The 25,233-nt window shown below is 48.3% G+C and overlaps 1 protein-coding gene across 1 annotated transcript; it reads left to right on the top strand.

The window, feature by feature from the left end:
- Positions 1 to 1,437: 1,437 nt before the first annotated feature.
- Positions 1,438 to 8,620, top strand: LOC141988488 (uncharacterized). The gene is made up of 6 exons (XM_074954285.1): positions 1,438 to 1,488; positions 3,421 to 4,153; positions 4,458 to 4,539; positions 6,768 to 7,041; positions 7,242 to 7,392; positions 7,640 to 8,620. Exons 2-6 carry the CDS (start codon positions 3,611 to 3,613, stop codon positions 8,045 to 8,047), a joined length of 1,458 nt encoding a protein of 485 aa, XP_074810386.1. The 5' UTR covers positions 1,438 to 1,488; positions 3,421 to 3,610; the 3' UTR covers positions 8,048 to 8,620.
- The last annotated feature ends 16,613 nt before the right edge of the window (positions 8,621 to 25,233 follow it).

Here is a 25,233-nt window from a genome sequence, read left to right as displayed (position 1 = left end):
AGAGACGCGTTAGATTCTGTTTTGTTTAAATGGCTGATAAAATAAGCTGTGCTGAATGGAATGGAGATTCCTGTGTTTGTGTCTTTTTGTCACTTAAGGTTTTGCCTAGAGGGACTCTCTGTGTTTTGAATCTGATTACCCTGTAAAGTATTTACCAGCCTGATTTTACAGAGGTGATTCTTTTACTTTTTCTTCTATTAAAATTCTTTGTTCTTAAGATCCAAGGGTTTGGGTCTGTGTTCATCTATGCAAATTGGTGAGGATTTTTATCAAGCCTTCCCCAGGAAAGGGGGTGTAAGGTTTGGGGAAGATTTGTGGGGGGAAGACGTTTCCAAGAGGGCTCTTTCCTGGTTATATATCTGTTAGACGCTTGTTGGTGGCAGCAATAAAGTCCAGGGGCAAAAGGTAAAATAGTTTGTACCTTGGGGAAGTTTTAACCTAAGCTGGTAAAAATAAGCTTAGGGGTTTTTCATGCAGGTCCCCACATCTGTACCCTAGAGTTCAGAGTGGGGAAGGAACCTTGACATGGTCTGTGGAGGGGATATTGCTGGGTCTCCAGTCTAGGGCTTGTCTAGGAGTACAGGGTTTGGGGGTTTTTTTGACGTCTGTGCAACATGCCCAAACAACTGCATTCTTCTTTTTCCAATCATTATCTCTACAGCTTGTTTGTTGGACAGTCCTTCGTAACACATCAGGGTTGGTTACTTTGTCCCCACGGCGGACACCAGGTATTCTCAGCCAGCATCTCTGATGGAATGTGTTACGTTTCCTGCCGTGGGCTTCTAGCACTTGCCAAGTTTCAGAAGCATGTAACAATGTCAGTATCACATGGCATTGTATAATTTTTATCTTAGTTCTGATGTGAATCTCTTTATTTATTCAGATAGTCTCAAAAAACGCCGCTTACCTTCCCAGTTCTTGTTTTGACTTCTTTATGGAGTTGGCCATCAGCACTGATTGTGCTTCCAAGATGTACAACTTCGTTAACCATGCCATATTCTTCACCATCAATCAGATACGCAACATTATTGCTGACTCCTCTTTCAACAATCATGACTTTTGTCTTCTTTTGGCTGTTTCTTAATCTTCTTTGACGGCACTCCATTTGACATTGTAGTGGTCTTTTTCATGGCATCGTCATCTGTGTCCAACAGAACAATGTCATCTGCAAAGTTGATCTCTTGAAGTTTTTCTCTACTTCACATAACTACTGTATCTTCCTTTGATGTTGCTTTTTGCATCACGTAATCCATGCAGAAAAGGAAAAGTGGTAAGATACAACCCTGCCACACTCCAGTGATGATCGCAAACCAATCTGTCTCTCCACTTTCTGTCCTTACACAGCATTTTGAACCTTCATACAGCATCTTGGCCTGTGACACTATCTTTCTAGGAAGACCATATTGTTGCAAGATCTGCAATGGAGACCCTATGGATGCAGATGAAAGATTTGATGAAATCTGTGAAGTTCAAGATTCATCTTCTCTGGTAAGCAAGCCCTTTCTCAATCAATTGTCTCAGGGTAAAGATGTGATCTACACATGATGGTTTTGTGTTCATCCAGTACAGTTTTTCATTGATGACTACTTCGGTTCCGTTCAGTAGTACGCTACAGAACACTTCTGTGGTACTGAAAGTAGTGCCATGCTTCTGCTGAGTAGGGACCTAGCTGATGGTCTCAGCTTTAACAAAACTGTTTTTGGGGAGCGGTGGAGGGTTTGAGGAGACAAGTAGGAAAACAAGATCCTAAAAGGCTCAGAAACCCAAAGGTGAATAAAGAGAACCCAATGTTTTCTCCCTCCAAATCTCATGATTTTAAGCCATTTTCATGACTGTTGGATGTTTGTGATTGGCAACACTGGGTATCTCTCCCGGAGCAGGTAAGAGTCTATAAGTAGAGTACCGACATGGGAAACAGAAATAATAGGGAGCTCTTCAATCTAGCAGATAAAGGTATAAAATCCAATGGCTGGAATTTTAAGCTGGACAGGTTTAGACTCGAAAGAAGAATGAATTTGTTTGTAGTGTGGGGACTTAACGGCTGCAACAACCTACCAGGGGCTCAGGTGGATTCTCCTTCACTGGCAAGTTGTAAATCAAGATGGGACGTTTTTCTGAAAAATCTGTGTGATGCTGGCAGACCAGGTGCCAGCTCATGCCAAGGCCCCAAGGTCTCAGCCGAACACTGACAAATACACAGCTGGAAACCAGTCTGGCTCACCTGTGTGTCAGCAGTCTGTTAAGTTTCTAAGAATGTATTTAGGGTTCAGATTTTATGAAATGCTTGTAGGATGCTGCATGCATTAATCTCACTTATACCATCTGTACCCCATGTTCTAAGGTGGCAGGAAGTGTTTGTATTGTAATCCTCTGTAATTGTATAAATCGTCAAACAGGAAAGAAGCATTAATTAATGTACAATGCCAGCTTCCTACAGAAGGTGTTAGGGCCTGCCCACCAAGAAGGCTCATTGAATGCGCCATTGTGAAACCTCAAAGAACAAAGACTTTGTTAATTGCATTCCACCCCACCCAGTGAAGAGAAGACCTGTACATGGACTCATCCCATCAGCCTGAACTCTGGGATGAAGGGAATAAAAATCCCTGACAGGAAGAAACTGTGTCCTTTTGCTGCCTGGTCTCTGAGGGGCCAGGGTCACTAAGCATAAGCAAAAGATTCCCCAGTGCGTGGCAAGGGCTAGCCCTAAGGGATGTATAGAGCTTGCTCATTATAGAAGCTTCTGTCATCGTTTGGAACCTAAGGCTGTAGCTCGTTTGTGTGTGTGTTACCTGCTTTAACCTTGTAAATAACTTCTCATTTCTTTTTCTTAGTAAATCTTTAGATAATTTATTATAGGATTTGTTACAAGCGGGTTGTCTTTGGTATAAGATTTAGGATGCAATTGATCTGGGGTAAGTGATCAGTCTTTTGGGCTCGGGAGGAACCTGAATATTGTTGTGATTTTTGGTGTAAGGGACCATCTATCACAAAGGCAGGCATGTGTAGGTGCAAGATAGATCAGAGTATCCAAAGGGACTGTCTGTCACTCTATCTTAAGGCTGGTATAGTGCCAGAGGAGTTTACACTTGATAACTAGTTGGCAAAATCTAAGTATAGAATTCACAACCAATTTTTGGTTTGTACCCTGCTTCTTAGCAGTCTGCCCTGAGGTTGGTGCTCATGCTCTTGAGCTGCTCCAGACAGCCTGCCAATATGAACTAGGGTTAGGTTCAAACAAGAATGAATTCAGGGCAGTCCACTGGCCTGTGTTATACAGGACTTTTCAGCAGATGATCACAGTGGTCCCTTCGGGTCTTAGAATCTATGAATCTGTGAGTCCGAAAGAAGTGGAATTTGTCTCCTAATGACTCATGTTTTTACTATTGTATTATTGTGGTGGCGTCATTTCCGGTAAGTCAGATGCCGAAGGTCTCTCTGGCAGAAATAACCGGCCAATTCCGCCTGCAAACAACACTCCCTTCCCCCATGCAGCTCAGCTATGAGCAGGAGAGGAGGTGCCTTTACAGGAAATGCAGAGCTGAACCACTAGAGTTTGCCGAGGGACTGAGGAGGGCTCAGCCCTGCCAGGAGCCATCTGTGCCTCGCAGGGATGGCGGGCAAGTACCAGAGTGAGGCAGGAGTGCCAAGGGAAATGGAAGAGGAACAGGCTGAGTTTCCTTCACTTGTCCAGGTGTTACTGAAATGCTTCTTGGGGAACCATGTGTATCCCGAGCAAAAGGAACACCAGAGAAGGAAGCAGGAGTGCCAGCTGGTGCAAGCTCTGGTCAGCAGGATCATGGCTTCAGTGCGTAAGTGCAAGGTGGAGCTCTTCACGGGGGAAGCCATCCTGGTGGGCAGCCAAGCCCAGGACCTCCACGTCCAGACAGAGTCCAGCAGCAGCGACTACGACTTCCTGGTCCCCATCCATTACAACATGAACCTGATCCTTATGGGCAGCCTGTACAGCAAGCTGTACACCCCAAAAGGTCTTCTGCCTGTCTGGGACAGCTTGAAGCCCGAGGTGCCGGTGTACCGCTGGGGGAACAAGGTGGTGGTGGATTATAACAAGCTGATAATGAGAGATCTCTTGGAGAGGAAGACTGTAGAAATGGACCTCACAGAGGAAGACATAAAAACAATAAATAAGCAGCAGGTAAGTGAGATCATAGGGCATTCAAAAAGTCACTCCCGGCTAGCCCAGCTCTAGGATCTTCCCCCCGGCGCCCCCTCAGGTCTGCCAGTGCCCCTCGATCCTGATCTGCAGCCCCTGGCTAGCCCAGCCCGGGGCTTTCTGCCCCCACAGCTCTGCTGGCATCCCTTAGTTTCCACTCACAGCCCCCGTCTCTCAGCCCTGGACTCCCCACCACAGCTCTGCTGGTCCCACTCAATTCCGACCTGCAGCTTCCTCTTGATTTGGATTAAAGCATCTAAAGATGTCTTATTACACCCCTTTTCAGCTACAGATTTGGAAGAATGGCATTGATCCATTTCGTGTAATGAAAACATTGTGGGACTGTGTCCAGGAAGCTCTGACTAAAGGTAAGTTTCTTTGTGAATATTAATTCATTATTACTGCATCAATTAATTAAGGCCACAGGAAGATGATAAACACTGCCATAGAGTGTTTGTTTTGTTTTGCTTTCTTGGTTTTTTTCTATTAACTTTTAATTTTTTAAAATATCTCTATATATAAACAACAAACATAACAAACTATACGTAAACTTCTCGAGAAGCAATGTGCTTGGAGTCGGGCTCTCCAAGGTGGATGTGCACCCAGTGCCCTGGGATCATGGGGGTGTGGGGGTGGGTCGATACAGTGCACTGGAATTGTGTGTGTGGGGGGGTAGATGCTCTCACTGCACTGAAATCTTCAGAGGAGGGGGTAGTGGCTCCCAGCACACCAGAGTCCTAGAGGTGAGCTGGGGTGGGTGGATGCGCCCGGCACAATAGACTCTGGGTCGCCCGGTGTCCGGTTTACCTCCTGCCTCCCCACATCTGCTACATTAAAGAACCAAGAAAAGGAGGACTTGTGGCACCTTAGAGACTAACCAATTTATTTGAGCATGAGCTTTCGTGAGCTGAGCTGTAGCTCACGAAAGCTCATGCTCAAATAAATTGGTTAGTCTCTAAGGTGTCACAAGTACTCCTTTTCTTTTTGCGAATACAGACTAACACGGCTGTTACTCTGAAACCTGTCATTAAAGAACCAGTTAGTACCTGGGATTTTCTCCCCATGAAGATCCTTATACACTGTAATCAAGTCACCTCTTACTCTTTTTTTTTTTTTGATAAAGTAAAGAGATTGAGCTCTTTCCAGCCTCATCTACACAGAAAAGTTAGGTACATAGCTACGGCACTGAGGGGTCTGAATACTCCTTACCGCGAGTGCCATAACTAGGGCGACCTAAACCCCAGCAGCTCGAGTGAGGAATATTTTTCAGGTTTATCTTTTTGCCACCTGCTGAAAATTCATTCTTTAACTTCCCAAGCAGTTTGCCAAAGAGGTGCGACCTTGGTAAAGGGCATAACCCCACCTTGCACTGGGTAACCGTTGTGCTTTTATATCCATGTCCTGAGGATGTTCTTAATTCCATTTCCACCGGGCTTGTATTGCTGTAGCTCCAGTCAATTCCTTGCCAAGCGCAACAGCCCTTTAACATAGGTAGAACAGCACCCATGCTGGCAGGGGTTGTAAGGATTTTCCTATACTGGAATAAAAATCATCCCCATAAGTGAAGTAGTTAAACAGGGGAACAGTCGAGAGTGGAACAGGGCTAACTGATCGTATTTCCAGTGTGTGTTGATTTCAGCACTTAAGACAACCCCGTAGCTGTAACTGTGAGCTGGCCAAGACTTGATTAATATAGGCACAAAGAAATTCGACTTCTTCCAACCCTGCAGGAATCTCATCATTTTCTTCCAGTTTCACCTTTGTGATCAACCTTCTATACAAGACTCTGAGTGTCATAGATTTTAACTAGCCCTTTTCTTCTCCCATCTCTGTTTTTAGAGAGAAGCCTTGCTACCGGAATTAGTAAGTAAAAATTATATACATTAAGGGACTCTGTAAGTGGAGAAATTATAAGCACGAGGGAAATACAGAAGGGAAAACTGTTAAATTGCGTAGGGTAAAATAGTAAATACATTGAAAAGGGGGCTGTGGGTCGGGTTTGAGGAGCACTGACAGAGCTGTGCGGGGTGGGAGAACTCCTGGCTGTGATAGTAGGGGCTGCTGGTTGGGGTTCAGGGCCACAAGCAGAGCTGTGCGTTGGGGAAGCCCACAGCTGTAATAGCGGGGTCTATGGGTCAGGGCATCGGCAGAGCTGGGGGGCATAAAGGGGGAAGCCCAGGGCTGGAGTTTAGGATTAAGGGGCACCAGCAGAGCTGTATGGTGAGAAATTTTTCACTGTTCCTTCATAATCTCTCTCGCATATTGGAGTTCCCAGCGTTAGGGATTAGGGAGTCAGGATTCCTGGTTTCTATTCTCAGTTCTTCCACTATCTCACCGTGTGCCCATGGAGATGAAGTTAGTTACACAATGTCAAAGAGACACAGAAATAGAATCCAGGAATGCTGGCTGCCAGCCCCCACTGCTCTCACCGCTAGACCCTGCTCCCCTCCCAGAGCTGGGAGAGAACCCAGGAGTCCTGGGATCTTGGCCCTCATTCCCTTAACCTTTGCTCTTCCATCATCTCAGATCTGCAAAGCTTTGACCTATGTCAACTGTTTGCTTTTAACTCCCACTCCTCTGTCTTGCCCTCTCCAAGGAAACATTAAACTGGAGAACACTGTGGGTATTACACCAGTTAGTCCAGCTGTGCAGCTCAGTGCAGAGGTGAATGGCCAACCTGTGTCTATAGACCTGGTGCCCACCATCCGGAATAAAGTGGACATGTCCATGGATTGGCCGCAGCAGGATCTCAGGTGGCTTTCCGACTGGTGGGACCGGGAGCAGGGCGCTGAGCAGAGAAAACCCACCTGGAATATCATGGAAATTTACAAAACTGGGACCGATCTGGTGGCCAAGAATTCATACTGGAGGTAAAAATGCAAATCTCATTTGTTCCAGCAGAAGGCAACAGAAATGCACACAGAGCAGGGCTCATCCCCTCCAGCAGGGGGCGCAGGGACACACACACACACACACACACACACACACCCCAGTGTAGGTTTGGGATGGGGGTCTGTCTGACCCTGTACTCCCATTCAGCCCTGCCCCATTTCCCTCCACCCCACTCCAGGCTGACCTTCTCCCTGGCTGAGACCCAGCTCCTCAAGGACATTGACGCCGATGGTGGGTGCAGGCAGAAGGTGTTGCGGGTGCTGAAGCAAATCAATATGGAAAAGTGGGTACCGCGCTACGGCAAAGTCCTGACCTCCTACCACCTGAAGGTAACTCAAACTGGGGAGCCACGGTAGGAGAGGGTGGAAAATGGGTGATAGGAGCATCCTCGGATATAGGGGAGAAAGATCTAGAAGGCTAGAGCGGGGGCGGGGGGGGGGGGGGCTGGGAGCCAGGATTCCTCAGTTCTCTCCCCAGCTCTGGGAGGGGGGCCAGGAGCCAGGACTCCTGGGTTCTAGCCCTTGTTGTGGGAGGGTAGCAGTCTCTAGTGGTTAGAGCTGCATGTTTCTTTTGCAGATGGTTCTTTTTTGGGCTTCCCACCTCAACCCAGAGACAGAGAACTGGGCCATGGAGCTGGATGCTCTGGGGACCCTGCTGAAGGTGCTGGAGTTCAGCCTGGAGAAGAAACAGCTGCCCAGCTACTTCCTGCCTTCGATTAATTTCTTTGACTGGCACCGGAGTGAGGAAGAGAATTCCCTGAAAAACCGGGTGCTGGAGGTGCTCAGACTGGAGGTGAGGCTGATGAGATGCAGGCTAGAACAGTACCTCCAGCTGAGCTACGACCTGGCCAAGCCCCAAGGCCTGGGACCCTTCATCCAACGGGTGCGGGAGCTTGACGAGTTTAGAAGGAAGCATCAGAAAGACTTTGAAGAGTTCAAAAACCTGAAGATATCTTTTGACACAAGCCTCTTCAGGGAGTTGTGAGCAACCTCTGCTCCCAACGTAGATATTTGGGCTTCTGTCTGAACTGACATACCCCAATGGATCTGCAATTGCTCTGGATTTACACTGCGGGAACGGATACTTTACTTCAAAACCTTGAGATATGGAACAATAAATAGTGTCAGGTTCTTTTCATAGGTCTTCTGGGTTTTGTGAGAATAGGGCTCACATGGGGTGACTCTGGCATGACCCCAGCATAACTGAGATCAGAATCCAGCCCTGATCTCATTGCAATCAGAGGTGACTGCAGATTGACCCTGGCCTTGCCTTCATTGCAGGCAGGTGGTGACTCCAGCTCGGACCCCACTGCAGTCAGTGGATATAAGAAGATCCAATGGCTGGAAGTTGAAGCTGGACAGGTTTAGACTTGAAATAAAGTGCAAATTGTTAACAAGTGATGGTAATTAACTATTGGAACAACTTAGAGAGTCAGATTCTGAGGCCAGAAAGCTTCATTGTGATCATGTATTTTGACCTCCTGTATAACACGGGTCAAAATAATTCCTGGAGCAGATCTTTTAGAAAAACATTCAGTCTTGTTTTTAAAATTCTCAGTGGGGGAGAATGACCCGTGGTAAATTGTTCTGATGGCTAATTAGCCTCACCATTAAAAATCGATGCCTTAGTCCCTGTGTGAATTTGTCTAGCTTCAACTTCCACCCTTTGGCTCATGTCAGACCTTTCTCGGCTACACTGAAGAGCTGATTATTAAATATTTTTTCTCCATGTAGCTACTTATAGACTGGGATCGAGTCACCCCTTAACCTTCTCCTTGTGAAGCTAAATAGACTGATCTCTTTGAGTCTGTCACTCTACGGCAGATTTTCTATTTCTTTAATCATTCTCGTGGCTCTTCTCTGAACCCTCTCCAGTTTATCAACATCCTTCTTGAATGGTGGGCATCAGAACTGGGCACAGTATTCCAGCAGCGATCACTCCAGGGCCAAATAGATTGGTAAAATGACCTCTCTGCTCCTACATGAGATTCCCTTGTTTATGCATCCCAGGATCTTTTGGCCACTGTGTTGCTCTGGGAGCTCCTGTTCAGCTGATTGTCAATCACAACGCCCAAATGTATTAAGTCACTGCTTCCCAGGATAGAGTGCCCCAGCCTGTAAGCATGGCCTGCATTCTTTGTTCCCAGAGACATGCATTACATTTCGCTGTATTAAAATGCAGGGTTGGCTTAAGCCCAGTTTACCAAATGATCTAGATCACTCTGAATCAGTGCCCTGTACTCCTCATTGTTTTCCACTCCCCTAATTTTTTGTGTCATCTGCAAACTTGATCAGTGATGATTTTATGTTTTCTTCTAGGTCATTTATAAAGATGTTAAATAGCATAGGGCTAAGAACCGTCCCTGCGGGACCCCACTGGAAACGATTGGTTTGATGACGATTCCCCATTTGCAGTTACATTTTCAGACCAATCAGTTAGCTAGTTTTTAATCCATTTAATGTGTTCCATGATGATTTTATATCGTTCTACTTTTGTCATCAAAATGTTGCCCGGTACTAAGTCAAACACCTTACAGAAGCCAGGTATATTACGTCAAAACTATTACCTTTATCAATCAATTTGTAATCTCATCAAAAAAAGATATCCGGTTAGTTTGACAGGGTCTTTCTTCCATAAACCCATGTTGCTTTGCATTAATTACATTATCTTCTTTTAGTTCTTTATTAACCGATTCCCATATCAGCCACTCCATTATCTTGCTCAGGATTGATGTCAGGCTGACAGGACTATACTTACCCAGCCCATCCTGTTTACTCTTTTTAAAAATGGGCACAACATTAACTTTCTTCCGGTCTTCTGGAACTTCCCCAGTGCTCCAAGATTTACTGATAATCAGCATTAACAGTCCCGCAAGCTCCTCAGCCAGCTCTTATAAGACTCTTGGATGCAAGTTATCTGGACCTGCTGATTTAAAAATGTCTGACTTTGGTAGCTTCTGTTTAACATCCTCCAGAGATACTAGTGGAATGGAAAGAGTTCTCATCACCATTTGCTTTAGTTAATACAGACAAATATAATTGGGATTATAGAAGAAATCAATATGCATAAGTATAAGAGAGTTGAATCAACGGATCATATATTATACTACAAAACAGTGTCATAAGGTATAATATGAAAATTGGAGACTCACTGGCCATGAATGTTTTTGGGTGATGTATGTACGGGTTGTGTATAAAGAGCTATGTACGTCGGCTAGAAATATGTTGTTTTGGAGGCTGTTGATAAACGAGCCTGTCCTAGACAAAGGAACGTGGAGTTACCTGTCTGCCTCGCTTGATCACAGGCAGAGGACAATGAAAGTGCATTGACATGTAACGTCAAGCTCACAAGTGGCGGAAGAAACAGCTTGGTGACACAGTAGGGGACACTCTGGAGTCTGAATCCCAGGAGGGCTTCCTGGCTTTTCAAGCAGACCGTGAACTCTGGGAAATATAAGGAGAGCAACAAGACAGTTTAGTTATCCATCACTTAGGGAACAGCACCCTCTAGTTCTGTGAACGCTGGATCCTCCTGCCAGACGGGCTGGCGATGCTGGTAGCTTGATGTACTTGAGACAGCTGTTTAGCAAGTTACAATCTTTGCCTGAAGTTAGTCTGAGACACTAGAAAGCTTTTTTATTTCTAACCGTTTCCTGTTTCTCTTCTCTCTGCTTAGTATCACCAATAAGTAGCCGCCCGCAAAAGAACCTGTTGTCTGTGACAAGTGCAGGTTGTACCCCCATAAATAATCTCGTAAGTGTAATAACTGATCATGCAGCACACCGAACTCTCTGTTCTGTATTAGCAAACTTCTTCTTAGCTTCACTATTAACCGTCTCAGGGCTGTGTTATGAAGTGTGGGACCTCAGCTACACTAACAGGCTGGTGCGTGCGCTGTCTCTTGGGAGGCAGTGAACTTAATCGTTTCTGTGAGTGTCCAATGGGAGGGCGAGAGTCTCTGGGGAGCTCTGGGGTTCGCTGCGTGTTACCGGCAAGGCAAGGTTTGGGCTGGCAGAGTCCTGAGGAGTTTTTTGGGGCTGGCTGACAGGCTGGGGTGGCCGGGAGTGGACACACAGTTTAAGCACCAGCAAAGCGCTCTCTCTTGCTGAGGCAGAGGGCTCACTGGCTGAGGGTTCTGGGCTCCCTGAGGAGAGCATCGCTCCCGTTGTCCTGTGTCTCTGTTCCTGGTGTCCCAACGACAGCTTGGATAATCACGTCTTTTAAACACCTTTTCCAATTTCACCCAGACGTGTCCAGGACCGCAGCTGCTGCGTTTTCAGCCCATCCAGTGCCCTTAACCTTGCCCATTTTATCATAGCAGAGCCTAACAACCGTTTTATTTATTTCCCCCTACTTGCTGTTGCAGTTTCAAGAACTTCCTTTGTTTTTCCTGGAAGCATGCTTAGCAAATCAATGATATTTTACCCCAAACTACCCCCCCTTCAAGATCAGGTCAGGGATCAAGTTCCTAGCAATGTTCAGCTAGGCTCTGAGGTGCCCTGCACTGTCGTTTGGACCTCAGGGCTACCCCGAGACATCAGCACCACTGCTCTCAGGAGGCAGCAGGCCCACGTGTTCCGGTTTTACTCTGTTGTCTCATTCTCTTGTATTTGTTGCCTGTCTGAGACCCTCTCAGGCAAGACGGCTGCTTTGATGCCCCTTATCTCCCTCCTTCCCTGGGATTTGGAGGTGTTGCCTATTCTTCTGTAGTATGTCTCCATCTGGGGTGACAGCCTCAGATGACCCCAGGGCAACCGCTGCATCATTGTGAAGTGGAGGCAGCTCCTGGGATCCCAAATCATACTGAGTTTTTTGTTCTGCCTCGTCTGTCTCTTTATAGATCTGCAAGTCATAGAATCATAGAATATCAGGGTTGGAAGGGACCTCAGGAGGTCATCTAGTTATCAAGTCCCCAGTGTCTTGCTGATGTCCGTGTCTGAAAGTGAAAGCATTCTTCTTCTCCGTTTTCTGTTGAACAGAATGGCAGCAGGGGACACGCCCTGGGGGCCAGTCTGTAATTTCATAGGGCTAAATACAGATCAGAGTCTGACTCAGCAGTCCTTTTCAGTAGAGGCTTTAGACTTTTGACACTGTTCTCCACCATCCCGTTCGATGGGGGATAGCATGGACAAGGGTTCTCACAACAAAGTTTTTGGTGGCCCCCCAAGTGCGGCCACCAAATCTTGCAAGTGGCCACTCTGACAATTTTTCCTAAAATACTTAATTTTAGGAAAAACAAATAAATATGCACATGCACGTGTCCAAATTACTGTAGTTTATTTAGGTAGGTTTTTTTTTTTTTTGAAGACTCAATAATAAAAATCGTGTCTCTATTCTTTACTGGACCTAAACAGAATAGAAACACAAATAAGTTGCTTTACATATTTTTCTTTTTTTGGTAGGGTTTTTGTTTGTTTGTTTGTTTTTAGATTTGCTAGCTAGTAAATCTGCCATTGTGAAAAGTGAGATTTGTCTATTTGTTAATATCACTTTCCACAGCAAATTTACTCAGCCCTGGCAAGCTGGGAGCCAAATTAAGCCCCAGATGGGGAGGTGGGTAGGGAGGCGGAGAGGGCCATGGGGGACAGAGCCTGCCACCACACGGCCAGAGCCTGCCGCGCCCCCCCAGGGCTGAAGCCCAATGCCTGAGCCCCACCACCCTGGGAAGGTGGGGAACTCACACTGGTCACCTGCTCCTACAGTGTTTGTGGCTCCAGACGGGGCAGGCACCACTGCTGCTCCCCATCACCACCCAGGAGGTCGTGGCAGCAAGAAAAGCCCCTGGTGGTCACCGTGGGCACATTTGAGAAACGCTGGACGAGTGGCTATATTCTAAACCCAAATTTCACTGCAAACTGCTTAACCTCATGGCCACCGAACTGCAGCCCCTGTCAGACATTACTGTGACAGGTAGACCATGTCTAGCAAAAACAGGTTTGATATGCGCCATCACCCGTTTAGCCCTAGTGTCTTCTCGTAGGGTTATCTCGGGGAGGTAAGAACTATAGTCTAGGACAAGTACACCGTTTTCTCCAGCCTGTGTAGACAAATCCAGGCTTCCTTTGCCCCGGGGGCCAATCTTTTCTGGTGCCACCAACAGGGGCTCTTTTGCTTGACTTGGCCTATATTTTTGGCACATACAGCAACTCTGGACAGTTTCCTCAACGTCGCTGTTCATGTGAGGCCGGCATAGAAGGGCTCTGGCCGTTCTCTGAGGTTTTTCAATCCCCAGCTGATCTTCATGACTCCTTTCTAATGTATTTTTCTGTAACGCCTTGGGGATCGCCCTCCTGTGCCTTTAAACAAATGCCATCTAGTGCTGAGAGCTCCCCTTGTATTGATAATAGGGGCTGGGAATCTGCTCTCCCAGCCACCCTGTGCTAACAGCCTCAGTGACTTTCTGCAGGCTTTCATCCCGAGCAGGAGCTCTGGCAATCCCGGTCCGCATTTTGCCTGAGACCGGACGGGATTTTTAAAATTCTGAGCGACGTACAAAATCTAGCTCTGAACTTTGCTCCACCGCACGTGTTCTAGCCTCTGTATTCTGGGGGGAAGCGGGAGCTGGGAGTGGCAATGAGTGTCTTATGGTCAGTTTCAGCTACAGGATCTTCCCATAAATAAAGATGTGAAATTCTTTTATGCCCACGGACTAAGCCCAAAGCCTGCTGCTGTATTTGAGCGTATTGGCACTCAGTTTTTGTGAGTACCCATGGCACACAAGTCACTGGTCTCCAGTTGGGACCTTGGTGCTGTAAGAGGACTATGCCAATATCTCTGTGGAGGTGTCCATGGGATGCGAAGCGATGCACTGGGACAGGACCCAGAATGCCCCCCCCCCCACAAGCCACAGCGCCAGAATGGGAGGATGGGCTTCGTGGGATAACTGCCCATAATGCACTGCTCCCAATGCCGCTGCAAATGCCGCAAATGCGGCCACGCCAGGCTGTCAGTGGACAGATGGCAGCGCTGTCCCTGCTGCTCTCTACGAGGGCTGGTTTAACTCCCAGCGCTCTACATCTGCAAGTGTAGCCAAGCCCTGAGAACAAAACACTAACGACGTCTTAACGGCATCATCTGGTGGCTCCTGCCCTAACAACATTCAGCCTGTTTCCCTGAACTATTGAGGGTTTTCCCGGCCAGTCCTTCAGAAAACCCTCCCTTCCAAACGTCATCCCTGTGTAAGTCACTGTCAGGGTATTTCATTGTCTCAGCTCTCTGCATTTTGCTAGTGAATTCGAGCCCGAGGGGAGACATGACCAAAGAGCGTTCAACACCACGGTGATGGGCGTGGGATAAAAACCAGACACACTAATAAAAGAGGAGCGAACAGACCCTCCCCAACCTTCTGTTGCCCGGCATTTCTTGCTACAGGACCTGCACCAGACCCCCTATAACACAGAGACCAGGGCTAGGGTTTTCCAAAGCGACGAGTGATTTGGGGTGCCCAAATGGAGAGAGCTGATTTGCAGAGCACTTTCTGAAATCCCAGCGCTGTAACTTACTTTTCAAAATCTTGGCCTAATTGTGAGCGGGATCCCAGGCCCCCCAGGAGAGATCAAAAATCCATTGTCTCTGTTTAGATTAGTGAAACCCCACTGTGCACCTAATTTCTCTCTGCCCCACTAACCCGTCCCTTGTATTAATCATATTAACTTTCTCAGGAGCGTTTTGATCTGCTAAGGGCTTTAGTACACGGGTGATTGAGATTTTAGAGGGCTTGTGCTTCTGATTTCCCCTCAATGTGATTTTTATTTTGCTCTATAAAAAAAGATAATGGAATTCTCCATGATTTCCTAGCATCCTGAGTCCAGACTCAGTGTCTCCCTCCAGAACCCAGGGAATCCAGGGCTGGCTGAGTTCCTCTTAACCCCCTCCTCAATTTAACCCTCCCACTGCTGTGGACACATAGACACCACTGTACACAGAGTCCTTCCACTCCATCTCCCTCCTGTAATCCCGACTCCCGAGCCCAGTGTTGTCACATTCTGGGGGGTCAATTCAGGGTGGTGTCACCACCCTCCTTGTAATCCTGAGTGTCTCAAATGCGTCTCTGCTGTCCCAGCCCAGAAACCCACAGCCAGCCGACGGGCATGTAGTTCCCCGAGTGCCGTGCAGCCCTGGATCGGTGCTTTGACCACAGGAGCCTGCTTCTTACACCATGGCCACACGCTGGTCTCCGCCAGCCTTGGTGACTACTCGCAGGGTGAGCCCAGCGCCCTCAGTGCTGAACTTCCCCCATCTCGGCTGCCTTGAAGTGCCCAGCCCTCTCCGGGGCCACTCAGAGATGTAATAATGTCCCTCACTCCCTTATCTAGAGCAAAGCCCAGGATTTACCCCCAGCTGCTGCTGGAACGGAGCTTTGCACGTTCAGCACCACTGGTGAGTTCAGGTGTGTGCGAGAAAGACACAGTGGTTACCAGCAAATAAAAGTGAAATACGCTTCCGAGTGGCTCAACTTAACTCAACAAGCTACCACCTGGGTCCAAGGTCAATTTGTTACCAGTCGTTCTCTTCCCAGCCATGGCTGCTCTCAGTCAGGGCCTTCCACAAGGCGCTGGCTTCCCTCGCCTTCCCAGGCCATGGCTTTGGACCCATTCTGTGAAATCTATGACTGGTTTGTATGATTATCTTCTGCTCCATGGGGGAGGTTAACAGCTCCTCGAGGAACTAACAACAGTGTGGCGTGGTGTTTGCCCCTATGGTTGTTAACAGCTCCAGAGAGGCACCACCCCCTGGAGAGGTTTGTATGGGCTGGATCAGGCTGGATTTCCCAGAGACTAAAGGATTTTGCTATACAAGGCTGTGTTTATCCAGCCTTGTGGCCTCTTTCTGATCCAGCAAACAGACAGGACTTTTGGTCCAACAGGCCCGAGTAGTCCGAGGAAGGGTTGGGATTTTAGCCTCCCTGGTTGGGGGATTTCTGGTACAATCAGTGTGCCTGTAAATCCATTTATTGTCTCCATGTTTTCTCTGGAGGCTTTTATCCTGAATAGGTGAGCTTGCTTTGGAGACAACGTTTGGGTCACTGGTAAATCACTTGTCATGTCTATGGAGAGTAACCACGGCACAGGTGCTGGCCTCATGGCAGACCGGCTGCTGGGGATATCCCAGCGAACTACAGGGGGCTACAGCCAAAAACCTCCGGTCAGACGGGAGTGGGTCATGGGCCCCTGCCCAGAGAGAGGTGACAGCTGGAGGCCTGAGACCCAAACAGGCATTTCTACAGCAGGCCACGGAGCGGATCAAAGGTGCAGTTACCCTGAGACTGTGCCAGACAGGACCCAGCTCTTCAGACTTTCTCCTCACCTCCTTTTACCCCAGAGACGCTCCAAGTGGGTTACTCGGCGTATCTCCACCTGGGACCAGCTGTATGCTAAGTGACCGTTCTTTTTGGTTTTCAGCTCAGAAATTTCAGGTTTCCATTTTTTTTGCCAAAAAGTCAAAAATATTCCAGAGAAACAATCCCCCGGTTTCTGAGCAGCTCCGTTAAAACCCTTTTACCCGCTGTTGGATATTTGGATCCTTTTCTATGAATAAGGCTCTGAATTGACATTTAGCCGAAAGCACGTTTCTTTCCGAAAGGCTGGTCCGGTTGGCCAGAGTAATACATCACATATGTGCTATTAAGCATAACTATAAACCCAACAAGACATGATATAAACCAGGGGTCTCAAAGTTCCGGCCTGTGGGGCATCTGCGGCCCGAGAACCGCCCCACTGCGGCCCGCGGAGGAGAGACGCATGGAGCCACGCTGCCGGCAGTGTCTGCTGCAGGCGCCGCCCCCCGCAGCTCCCACTGGCTGGGGGAGAGGGACAGAGATACCATCACTAGTCGCTGGGCAGAGTCAGCCATGGAGGGAGGGTCACTTTTTCCCACAATGAATATAAATAAGTCAAAATCCCGAACACAACTGTCTGACGCCCACCTTGCTGCAAGCCTGAAGGTTTCAACTGCTCAGTCACTGAGGCCAAACATCAACGAAATACTAAAAACTCTCAGGCAGGCGAAGAATTGTATCAAGTTTTATGACAGTTTTACTATTTCTGAGAAATTTCAAATAAAAAAATACAATATAAACGTTTTCTTTTCTGAACACCATCTTCAGTGACATGATTGGCCCGCTGGGAGGATTTGAGGAGTGGCGCTGGCCCTAAGGTAAATGGAGTTTGAGACCCCTGATATAAACTAACAGCTGATTACTTAAAGTAGCGTTAAAAGAGTTCCCACCATATTTACTAGGTGTTCTGTCATCTTGGGCTACCCACGGACCTGCTCAGGGAAAACTTCCTGCTTTTCATCCTGTTTACATTGTGTGCCTTGGGGCACTTGTTTGTCAGCGAGGAACTGCTTCTCTCGTCTAGTTCCTCTCAGCAGTTTCACTAGCTCAAACCAGGTCTGTGGTTTTAACTAGCAAGAAAACAACCCCTTCTATCTTACACAGACACCTTTAATCTGCCTAAAACGCCAACGCTAATCATAACAAACTGGACTAATAACTAATTACCTGATTACTCTTATATCGAACACCAGTTTGAATGATCTAGGCCATGTCTACACTACAAAATTATGCTGACCTATGTTATACTAGCAAACAGCCGCCACAGTAATTAAATTGCTTTTGCGTGTCCACACTGTGTTCCATGGATCGACGGTGCGCGTCCTCAGAGAGCAGTGCACCATGGGTAGCTATCCCACTATGCAACTCGGCACCATCTAGCGCAGGGTGCTTTGGGAAGGTTTTCCAATGCCTCATGGGGCCAAACAAGTCACACAGGAATGACTGGGAACATGATTTTAACGTCCCATAATGCAGTGCTCTCCATCCCATCATTTCATCTGCATCCCATAATGTTTCACACCTCTTTTCAAAACTCCCTGCACACCTGCATGTCCCTCCTTGCTGTCCGCCATCTGCGTGAGAAGCCTGAATCCCCCACAGCTATGTACTATTGGGGTAAGCGTTGTGAGCACGGGGCTCCTGACCCTGCACTATTTGCAGAGCCGCCCGAGGAGCTGCGGGGAACATGACGATTCCTTGGAGGACAGGTTGCTGCGGGACGTAGAAAGAAACAAGGCCACATGCCTAGATCTGTGTGCGGAGCTCGCCCCAGCCCTCTGGCACAGGGACACCAAACTGAGAGCTGCCGCGACAGTGGAGAAGCAAGTGACGATCACTCTGTGGAAACTTGCAACGTGCAGACTCTCTCCGGGAACGTTTCATCGGGATCTCAGTGGCGGAATCACAGGACATCCCTGTGCACATAAACAAACTGTTCCGTGTGGTGCCTGCTGCCTAACTCTGCAGGAGAACGAGAAGCAGAGAGCCGCTCTGCCTCTACTGGTGGTTTCACTACCTCGTTTCAAAGCAAACTCTCAAACTTACCAGAAGTTCCTGCCCCAGCAGCAGGTTCACCCATGCTGGACCATAAGGACTGGCTGGAGTGCCCAGGAGTTAACAACATGTCCTGGCTCACGGCACCTCTGGATCCCTGTCCCCTCTACTCCTTCTCCTCTTCCATTGCCTCCTCCTCGCTGTTCACATGCCTGTGACTCGTGCTCCCCCGAAGTATCCAGGGGGCTCTTGGGGGTGGAGGTGAGGTCTCCATGGAGGATGCAGCTCTTTGTAAAAGTGGAAGCTCTGCAGCTCCGCACCAGAGCGATGGTTGGCCTCCCCTGCCATCTGGTGCACCTGCCGCAGCTCCTCGGCTTTCGCGCGGCACTGCTGCGGGTCCCTCTTGTACCTTCTCCCCCATGCCCCAAGCGGTCTGCCTGGAGATGTCAACGTTTCTACAGCGGGATCATAGCTGTGCGTGCCCAGCCTCTTCTCCCCACAGACGTCTGCAGCGTGGAGCCGGTGTGCTCAGCTGGGCAGGTGCTAGGTGTGCTCGAGAGTGGCTAGGTGGAGCTCTCCACACTGGGCAAACAGGAAATGCAATTTCAAAATTTCGTGGCGCTTTAAAGGGCAGGGGCAAGTTCCTGCGTACCTGAGGGTTAAAGTAACTTAAATTTCTTACGGGTACTGTCCTCATTGCAAGTTTGGGGGAGCTCAGCGCTGGTCAGGGTGGCAGGGACCACACTGCCCGGCCACCAGATCCTCGGGTCTGGAGCCTGGCTGTGCTGTGGCTGCGCTGCCTTTGCGCGTACCTGGCCGCTGGGCAGTGAAGATCAAAACTGTGACCAGAGCAGTCAAGGTGGGGCATTGTGGGACACCTCCTGGAGGCCACTAAAGTCGATGTAAGTAACACAGTGTCTACACGGACACTGCCGCGACCTAGCTACGTCGACTAAACTCTACATCGCTCGTGGAGGTAGAGTTATCAAGTCAGTGTAGCGGGTGAGTTACACCAGCAGGAGCAAAACTGTAGTTTAGACATTTGTTTAGTGAGGTCAACATAAGCTGGCTTGTGTCAACCTAACTCTGTAGTGTAGACCAGGCCCTATATTCCTTCACCTGCCCAAAGCTTTTCAAAAATTTGGCCCTACGTTCTTCCCTCTGTAGTATCTAGAAGTAAGAAAAAGACTGGATCAAGAGAGAAAAGTTAAAAGAGGATTTTTATAGGCAGGGTAGAATTAGTAAAAGTGAAAGTGAAAGTAAATGAGAATTAGTAGAACAAAATGGCCCAGGAAACCCCTCTGAGCTGCTTCTTAGATAACCACATCGTGAACTAAAGACACTCCAAGAAAACCACTGTCAAGATGTATTGGCTGTAAACTACCAAATACCGAACCTTCACCTGTCTGGGTTTCAATCTTTTCTGGTGACTACGTAACTTAAGGCAGAGGGATGGCTCGTTCTGGCGACAGCCAATGAAATGGCAGGGATCTGCCTGCTGTACAGCATTCCTGTGTTCTTACTGGCTGAGCCTTGAGAGTCAATATAATTACAGACAGACTGAACATCTACATGAAATCCGTAGAAGCCCCAGCTCTTCAGATGTTCAATCAAACCTGTAGCTGCCAAATGTGTGCTTCTCTGCGAGTAAGTCCTTCTCCACTGGTGTTATCGAAGTCGTTAGATGTGATAACTTGGCTTGAGGGAGCAGCATTGGGAAGTGAATAATGTAGGAATGAAAGATCTTGGTTTTATTCTCTGCTTTTAGTTTAACTCCCTCTGAGAGTTTGGGTAAGTAATGGAATCTCTCTGTGCCTCATTTTCTCTTTCTATAAAACAGGGATCAGGATACTGACCTCCATTTGTAAGGCCTATCTGAGAGATTGACGCTGCTTAGAATGTTTTTCAAACACATTTTTAAAACGCCAGAAATTTCGCCTGTTTTGAAAAACAGAATTTTTGGTGAAAATGTTTAGAATTTTTTCAAAAATTTTCCTTAAAAAAAATTAGACAGAAACTTTCCATTAAAAATGCTGGTTGTTCTGCAAAATGGGTTTGCTCTTTGTTTTCAGTTCCCTTCTTTCAGTGCTGTTTGTACCACCCCGTTGTAACCGAGCATCAACTTTCCAACAGAAATGTTACAATCAGTATCACTGCAGGGACATGCCGCAGCACGTTGTTAAAGGGTCACTTAAAATATCATTATTCGTATTGCATCACTTGTGGTATCGGTGGGTGTTGAGGCGTCTGCCCCACACTGGCCCATAAGGGGTTAATAGAGCCCTAGGAAGGCTGCGCAGAAGGCAGCCAATCAGAGAGGGGGTGCGAGGAGCAGCCAATCAGGGCCCGGCTGGACTATATAAGAAGAGCTGCAGGGCAGAGCAGCTGCAGTCACTCGCTGGAGCTTGAGGAGGGAGGAGAACTGGCTGCCTTGCAGGCTGAAGGCAACAAGCACCCTGGACACCGTGGTCCTTGGAGCAATATGGGTCCAGGAGCAGAAGTGCTGGTGGCAAGACATCACCGGAAGAGGGCACGCTGCCGAACAGAGCTAATCCCCAGGACAGCCAGCAGGGGGCACCACAGTGGTGAGTCGAACCCCGCCGCACGTGGTGGAGAATGCGGGCATTCGGTCGCCCCTGAGGGAAGGGGACTGTCCGAGACTGTCTGACAGCTACCCTGATACAAGGGGATTTGAAAGACTGTTTGAGAGACAGTAAGTGTGGAGAAAGAACAGAGCTGCAATATGTGGGAGCAAGTTTTTCTGAGGGCTTATATACCCTCCCGGACTGGACTGGGTGAATGTTATGCCTGTGGGCAACAGGGACATTGGAAGGGTGAATGCCCCTATCGGGATGGGGAACAGAAGCTTCACCCCCAAATATCACCCCCATATCCCTCCATCGCCTCCCCTTGGGAAGCCCATATCCCCTTAGTACCCCCCTAAGAGACCCCAAAAGGGGGCTATTGGGGGTCTTTGAGGGAGGATTGGGTGGGGATATTTAAACCAAATATATCATTTAAATTTTCTCTATCCCTATTAAAAAACAATTCCTCTTTTGTCTACTGGGAGGAGCCCTGAGAAGGTGAGGGAAACCTTTTCCCAGACTTATGACCCAGACAGGGGCAGGGACCCACTTTTCACACCATCTGCCACCAGGAAAAAGGCGTGAAAAAGTCTAGTTTCCACACCCCATTTCCCACACTTGGCAAATTGTTCCCAACTGGCAAAAATTCGAAGAGTCAGAAAGTGGCAGGGAAAATCTACGTTCTGATCCTTCCCCCTCAAAAAGTGGATTCATGCAAACCAAGCCTCCCCCCTCCACTGCCCTTGCCTGCTTGGTTCCTAGGCATCCACCACAATATAAGTGTTAAATAATTAAGAGTTCGCCTCATGTTATTGCAGCACTGCAGCCAGGGCAGGAGGACCAACCCCTGGCTCTGCCATCGCCCTTCCCAGTCCCACAGCTCACAGCACGTTACAGTGGAGATCAGTGTCATTATCCCCACTCTACATAGAGGGAAACTGAGGCACGGTGACATGAAGCAACTTCCCCAAGTCACCTAGGAGGCGGGTGGAGGATCCAGGAAGATAACCCAGGTCCAATGCTTTACCCACCCAGCCACACTGGGCAGTGAGGGGGAATGCTCCCAGTGCTGTTATCCAGGATGCCCAGCGCTGGACAAGGCTTGTCCCTGTGTGTGCTGGGACATGCTGCCATGAAAAGGGCCCCATGTGCATCTCTACCCTCCCCCTGCCAGCCAGCCCCCCGTTCTAACAACACCCAGGTCGGCAAGGGCTCACTGGCACTCAGGGACTCATGAAGGAGCGTGCGGATACCCTATTAGCCATGGTGGGGAAATACCCCTGCCCTGCCCTGGGGGATTTCAACACAGCTAGTGACAAAGCTCCAGGGCCCCTGCCCCTTGAGCCCTCCTGGCCCCCTCCTTTCTGTACCCCGAGCTGGCTGCGTGAGTTGCAGCAGGTCCGATTTCGTATCTTCACTGCGCCGGGCTGCAGCCCCTCTTCCGGCTCCTCCAGAACCTCTTATTGCGGTTCTGGCTGTGCTTCCCCTCCACTTGTTTGTGTACGTACACCCCATCCGTGGCCCCACAAAGTCCAGGGACCTCGTCATCCGCCTCCTCCTGGCCACGGCCAAGGTGGCCATTTATAACACCAGGGAGAGGTGGTTGGCTGAGGGGGGCCCTGTGACTGTGGGGCCTGTTTTTTGTTCTTCCATCCGCTCACATATCCGGGCAGAGTTCCTCTGGCTGCATCCGCTGGCTCCTTGGATGCTTTTGAGGAGCAGTGGGTGCTGTCCGGGGCTCTCTGCTCAGTGTCCCCCTCAGGTTCCCTACTTTTGGGGAAGGTTTCAGAGTAACAGCCGTGTTAGTCTGTATTCGCAAAAAGAAAAGGAGGACTTGTGGCACCTTAGAGACTAACCAATTTATTTGAGCATAAGCTTTCGTGAGCTACAGCTCACTTCATCGGATGCATACTGTGGAAAATACAGAAGATGTTTTTATACACACAGACCATGAAAAAATGGGTGTTTATCACTACAAAAGGTTTTCTCTCCCCCCACCCCACTCTCCTGCTGGTAATAGCTTATCTAAAGTGATCACTCTCCTTACAATGTGTATGATAATCAAGGTGGGCCATTTCCAGCACAAATCCAGGGTTTAACAAGAACGTCTGAGGAACAGTGGGGGGGGGGGGGGGAGGCTGGTGGAAGGAATAAACAAGGGGAAATAGGTTACTTATTATAATGAATCAACCATTCCCAGTCTCTATTCAAGCCTAAGTTAATTGTATCCAATTTGCAAATTAATTCCAATTCAGCAGTCTCTCGTTGGAGTCTGTTTTCGAAGTTTTTTTGTCGAAGTATAGTCACTCTGAGATCAGAAATCGAGTGACCAGAGAGATTGAAGTGTTCTCCGACTGGTTTATGAATGTTATAATGCTTGACATCTGATTTATGTCCATTTATTCTTTTACGTAGAGCCTGTCCAGTTTGGCCAATGTATATGGCAGAGGGGCATTGCTGGCACATGATGGCATATATCACATTGGTAGATGTGCAGGTGAACGAGCCTCTGATAGTGTGGCTGATGTGATTAGGCCCTATGAGGGTGTCCTCTGAATAGATATGTGGGCACAGTTGGCAATGGGCTTTGTTGCAAGGATAGGTTCCTGGGTTCGTGGTTCTGTTGTGTGGTGTGTGGTTGCTGGTGAATATTTGCTTCAGGTTGGGGGGCTGTCTGTAGGCAAGGACTGGCCTGTCTCCCAAGATTTGTGAGAGTGATGGGTCATCCTTCAGGATAGGTTGTAGATCCTTGATAATGCATTGGAGAGGTTTTAGTTGGGGGCTGAAGGTGACAGCTAGTGGCGTTCTGTTATTTTCTTTGTTAGGCCTGTCCTGTAGTAGGTGACTTCTGGGAACACTTCTGGTTCTGTCAATCTGTTTCTTCACTTCCGCAGGTGGGTATTGTAGTTGTAAGAATGCTTGATAGAGATCTTGTAGGTGTTTGTCTCTGTCTGAGGGGTTGGAACAAATGCGGTTGTATCGCAGAGCTTGGCTGTAGACAATGGATCAACACCACTTTCTACAAGCCATTACCCTCTGATCCCACTGAGCGTTACCAAAAGAAACTACAGCATTTGCTCAAGAAACTCCCTGAAAAAGTACAAGATCAAATCCGCACAGACACACCCCTGGAACCCCGACCTGGGATATTCTATCTACTACCCAAGATCCACAAACCTGGAAATCCTGGGCGCCCCATCATCTCAGGCATTGGCACCCTGACAGCAGGATTGTCTGGCTATGTAGACTCCCTCCTCAGGCCCTATGCTACCAGCACTCCCAGCTATCTTCGAGACACCACTGACTTCCTGAGGAAACTACAATCCATCGGTGATCTTCCTGATAACACCCTCCTGGCCACTATGGATGTCGAAGCCCTCTACACCAACATTCCACACAAAGATGGACTACAAGCCATCAGGAACACTATCCCCGATAATGTCACGGCTAACCTGGTGGCTGAACTTTGTGACTTTGTCCTCACCCATAACTATTTCACATTAGGGGACAATGTATACCTTCAAATCAGCGGCACTGCTATGGGTACCTGCATGGCTCCACAGTATGCCAACATTTTTACGGCTGACTTCGAACAACGCTTCCTCAGCTCTCGTCCCCTAATGCCCCTACTCTACTTGCGCTATATTGATGACATCTTCATCATCTGGACGCATGGAAAAGAAGCCCTTGAGGAATTCCACCATGATTTCAACAATTTCCATCCCACCATCAACCTCAGCCTGGACCAGTCCACACAAGAGATCCACTTCCTGGACACTACAGTGCTAATAAACGATGGTCACATAAACACCACCCTATACCGGAAACCTACTGACCGCTATTCCTACCTACATGCCTCCAGCTTTCACCCTGACCACACCACACGATCCAATGTCTACAATAGAAATGGGGACATGGCATGCTCAGGGGAGGAGGTGGAGGTGAGGCGGGGTGGGGGGGTAGGGAAGGAAGATCGGCTGCTGGTGGGTGCAGAGCAGCCACTAATTTTTCCCTGTGGGTGCTCCTGCCCCAGAGCACCCATGGAGTTGGTGCCTAGGCACACACACAAAACAAAAAGAAACAAACACACCAGGGTAGATCGGTTAATACCAGGACAGCATGAGAAAAGCAGCCTGTCATGGTTTAAATTTCAAACTCTGTCCAAAGTCTGTTTTATCCAGCAGATTTGTGTTTTTTGCTGAACAAATGCATCGCGTTTCCCTCCGAGGGGAGAGTAAAACTGAAGAGAAAAAC

The sequence above is a fragment of the Natator depressus genome, chromosome 6 (assembly GCF_965152275.1).
Source record: "Natator depressus isolate rNatDep1 chromosome 6, rNatDep2.hap1, whole genome shotgun sequence".
In the NCBI taxonomy this organism is placed as follows: Eukaryota; Metazoa; Chordata; order Testudines; family Cheloniidae; genus Natator; species Natator depressus.
This window is presented reverse-complemented; position numbering and strand designations above follow the sequence as displayed.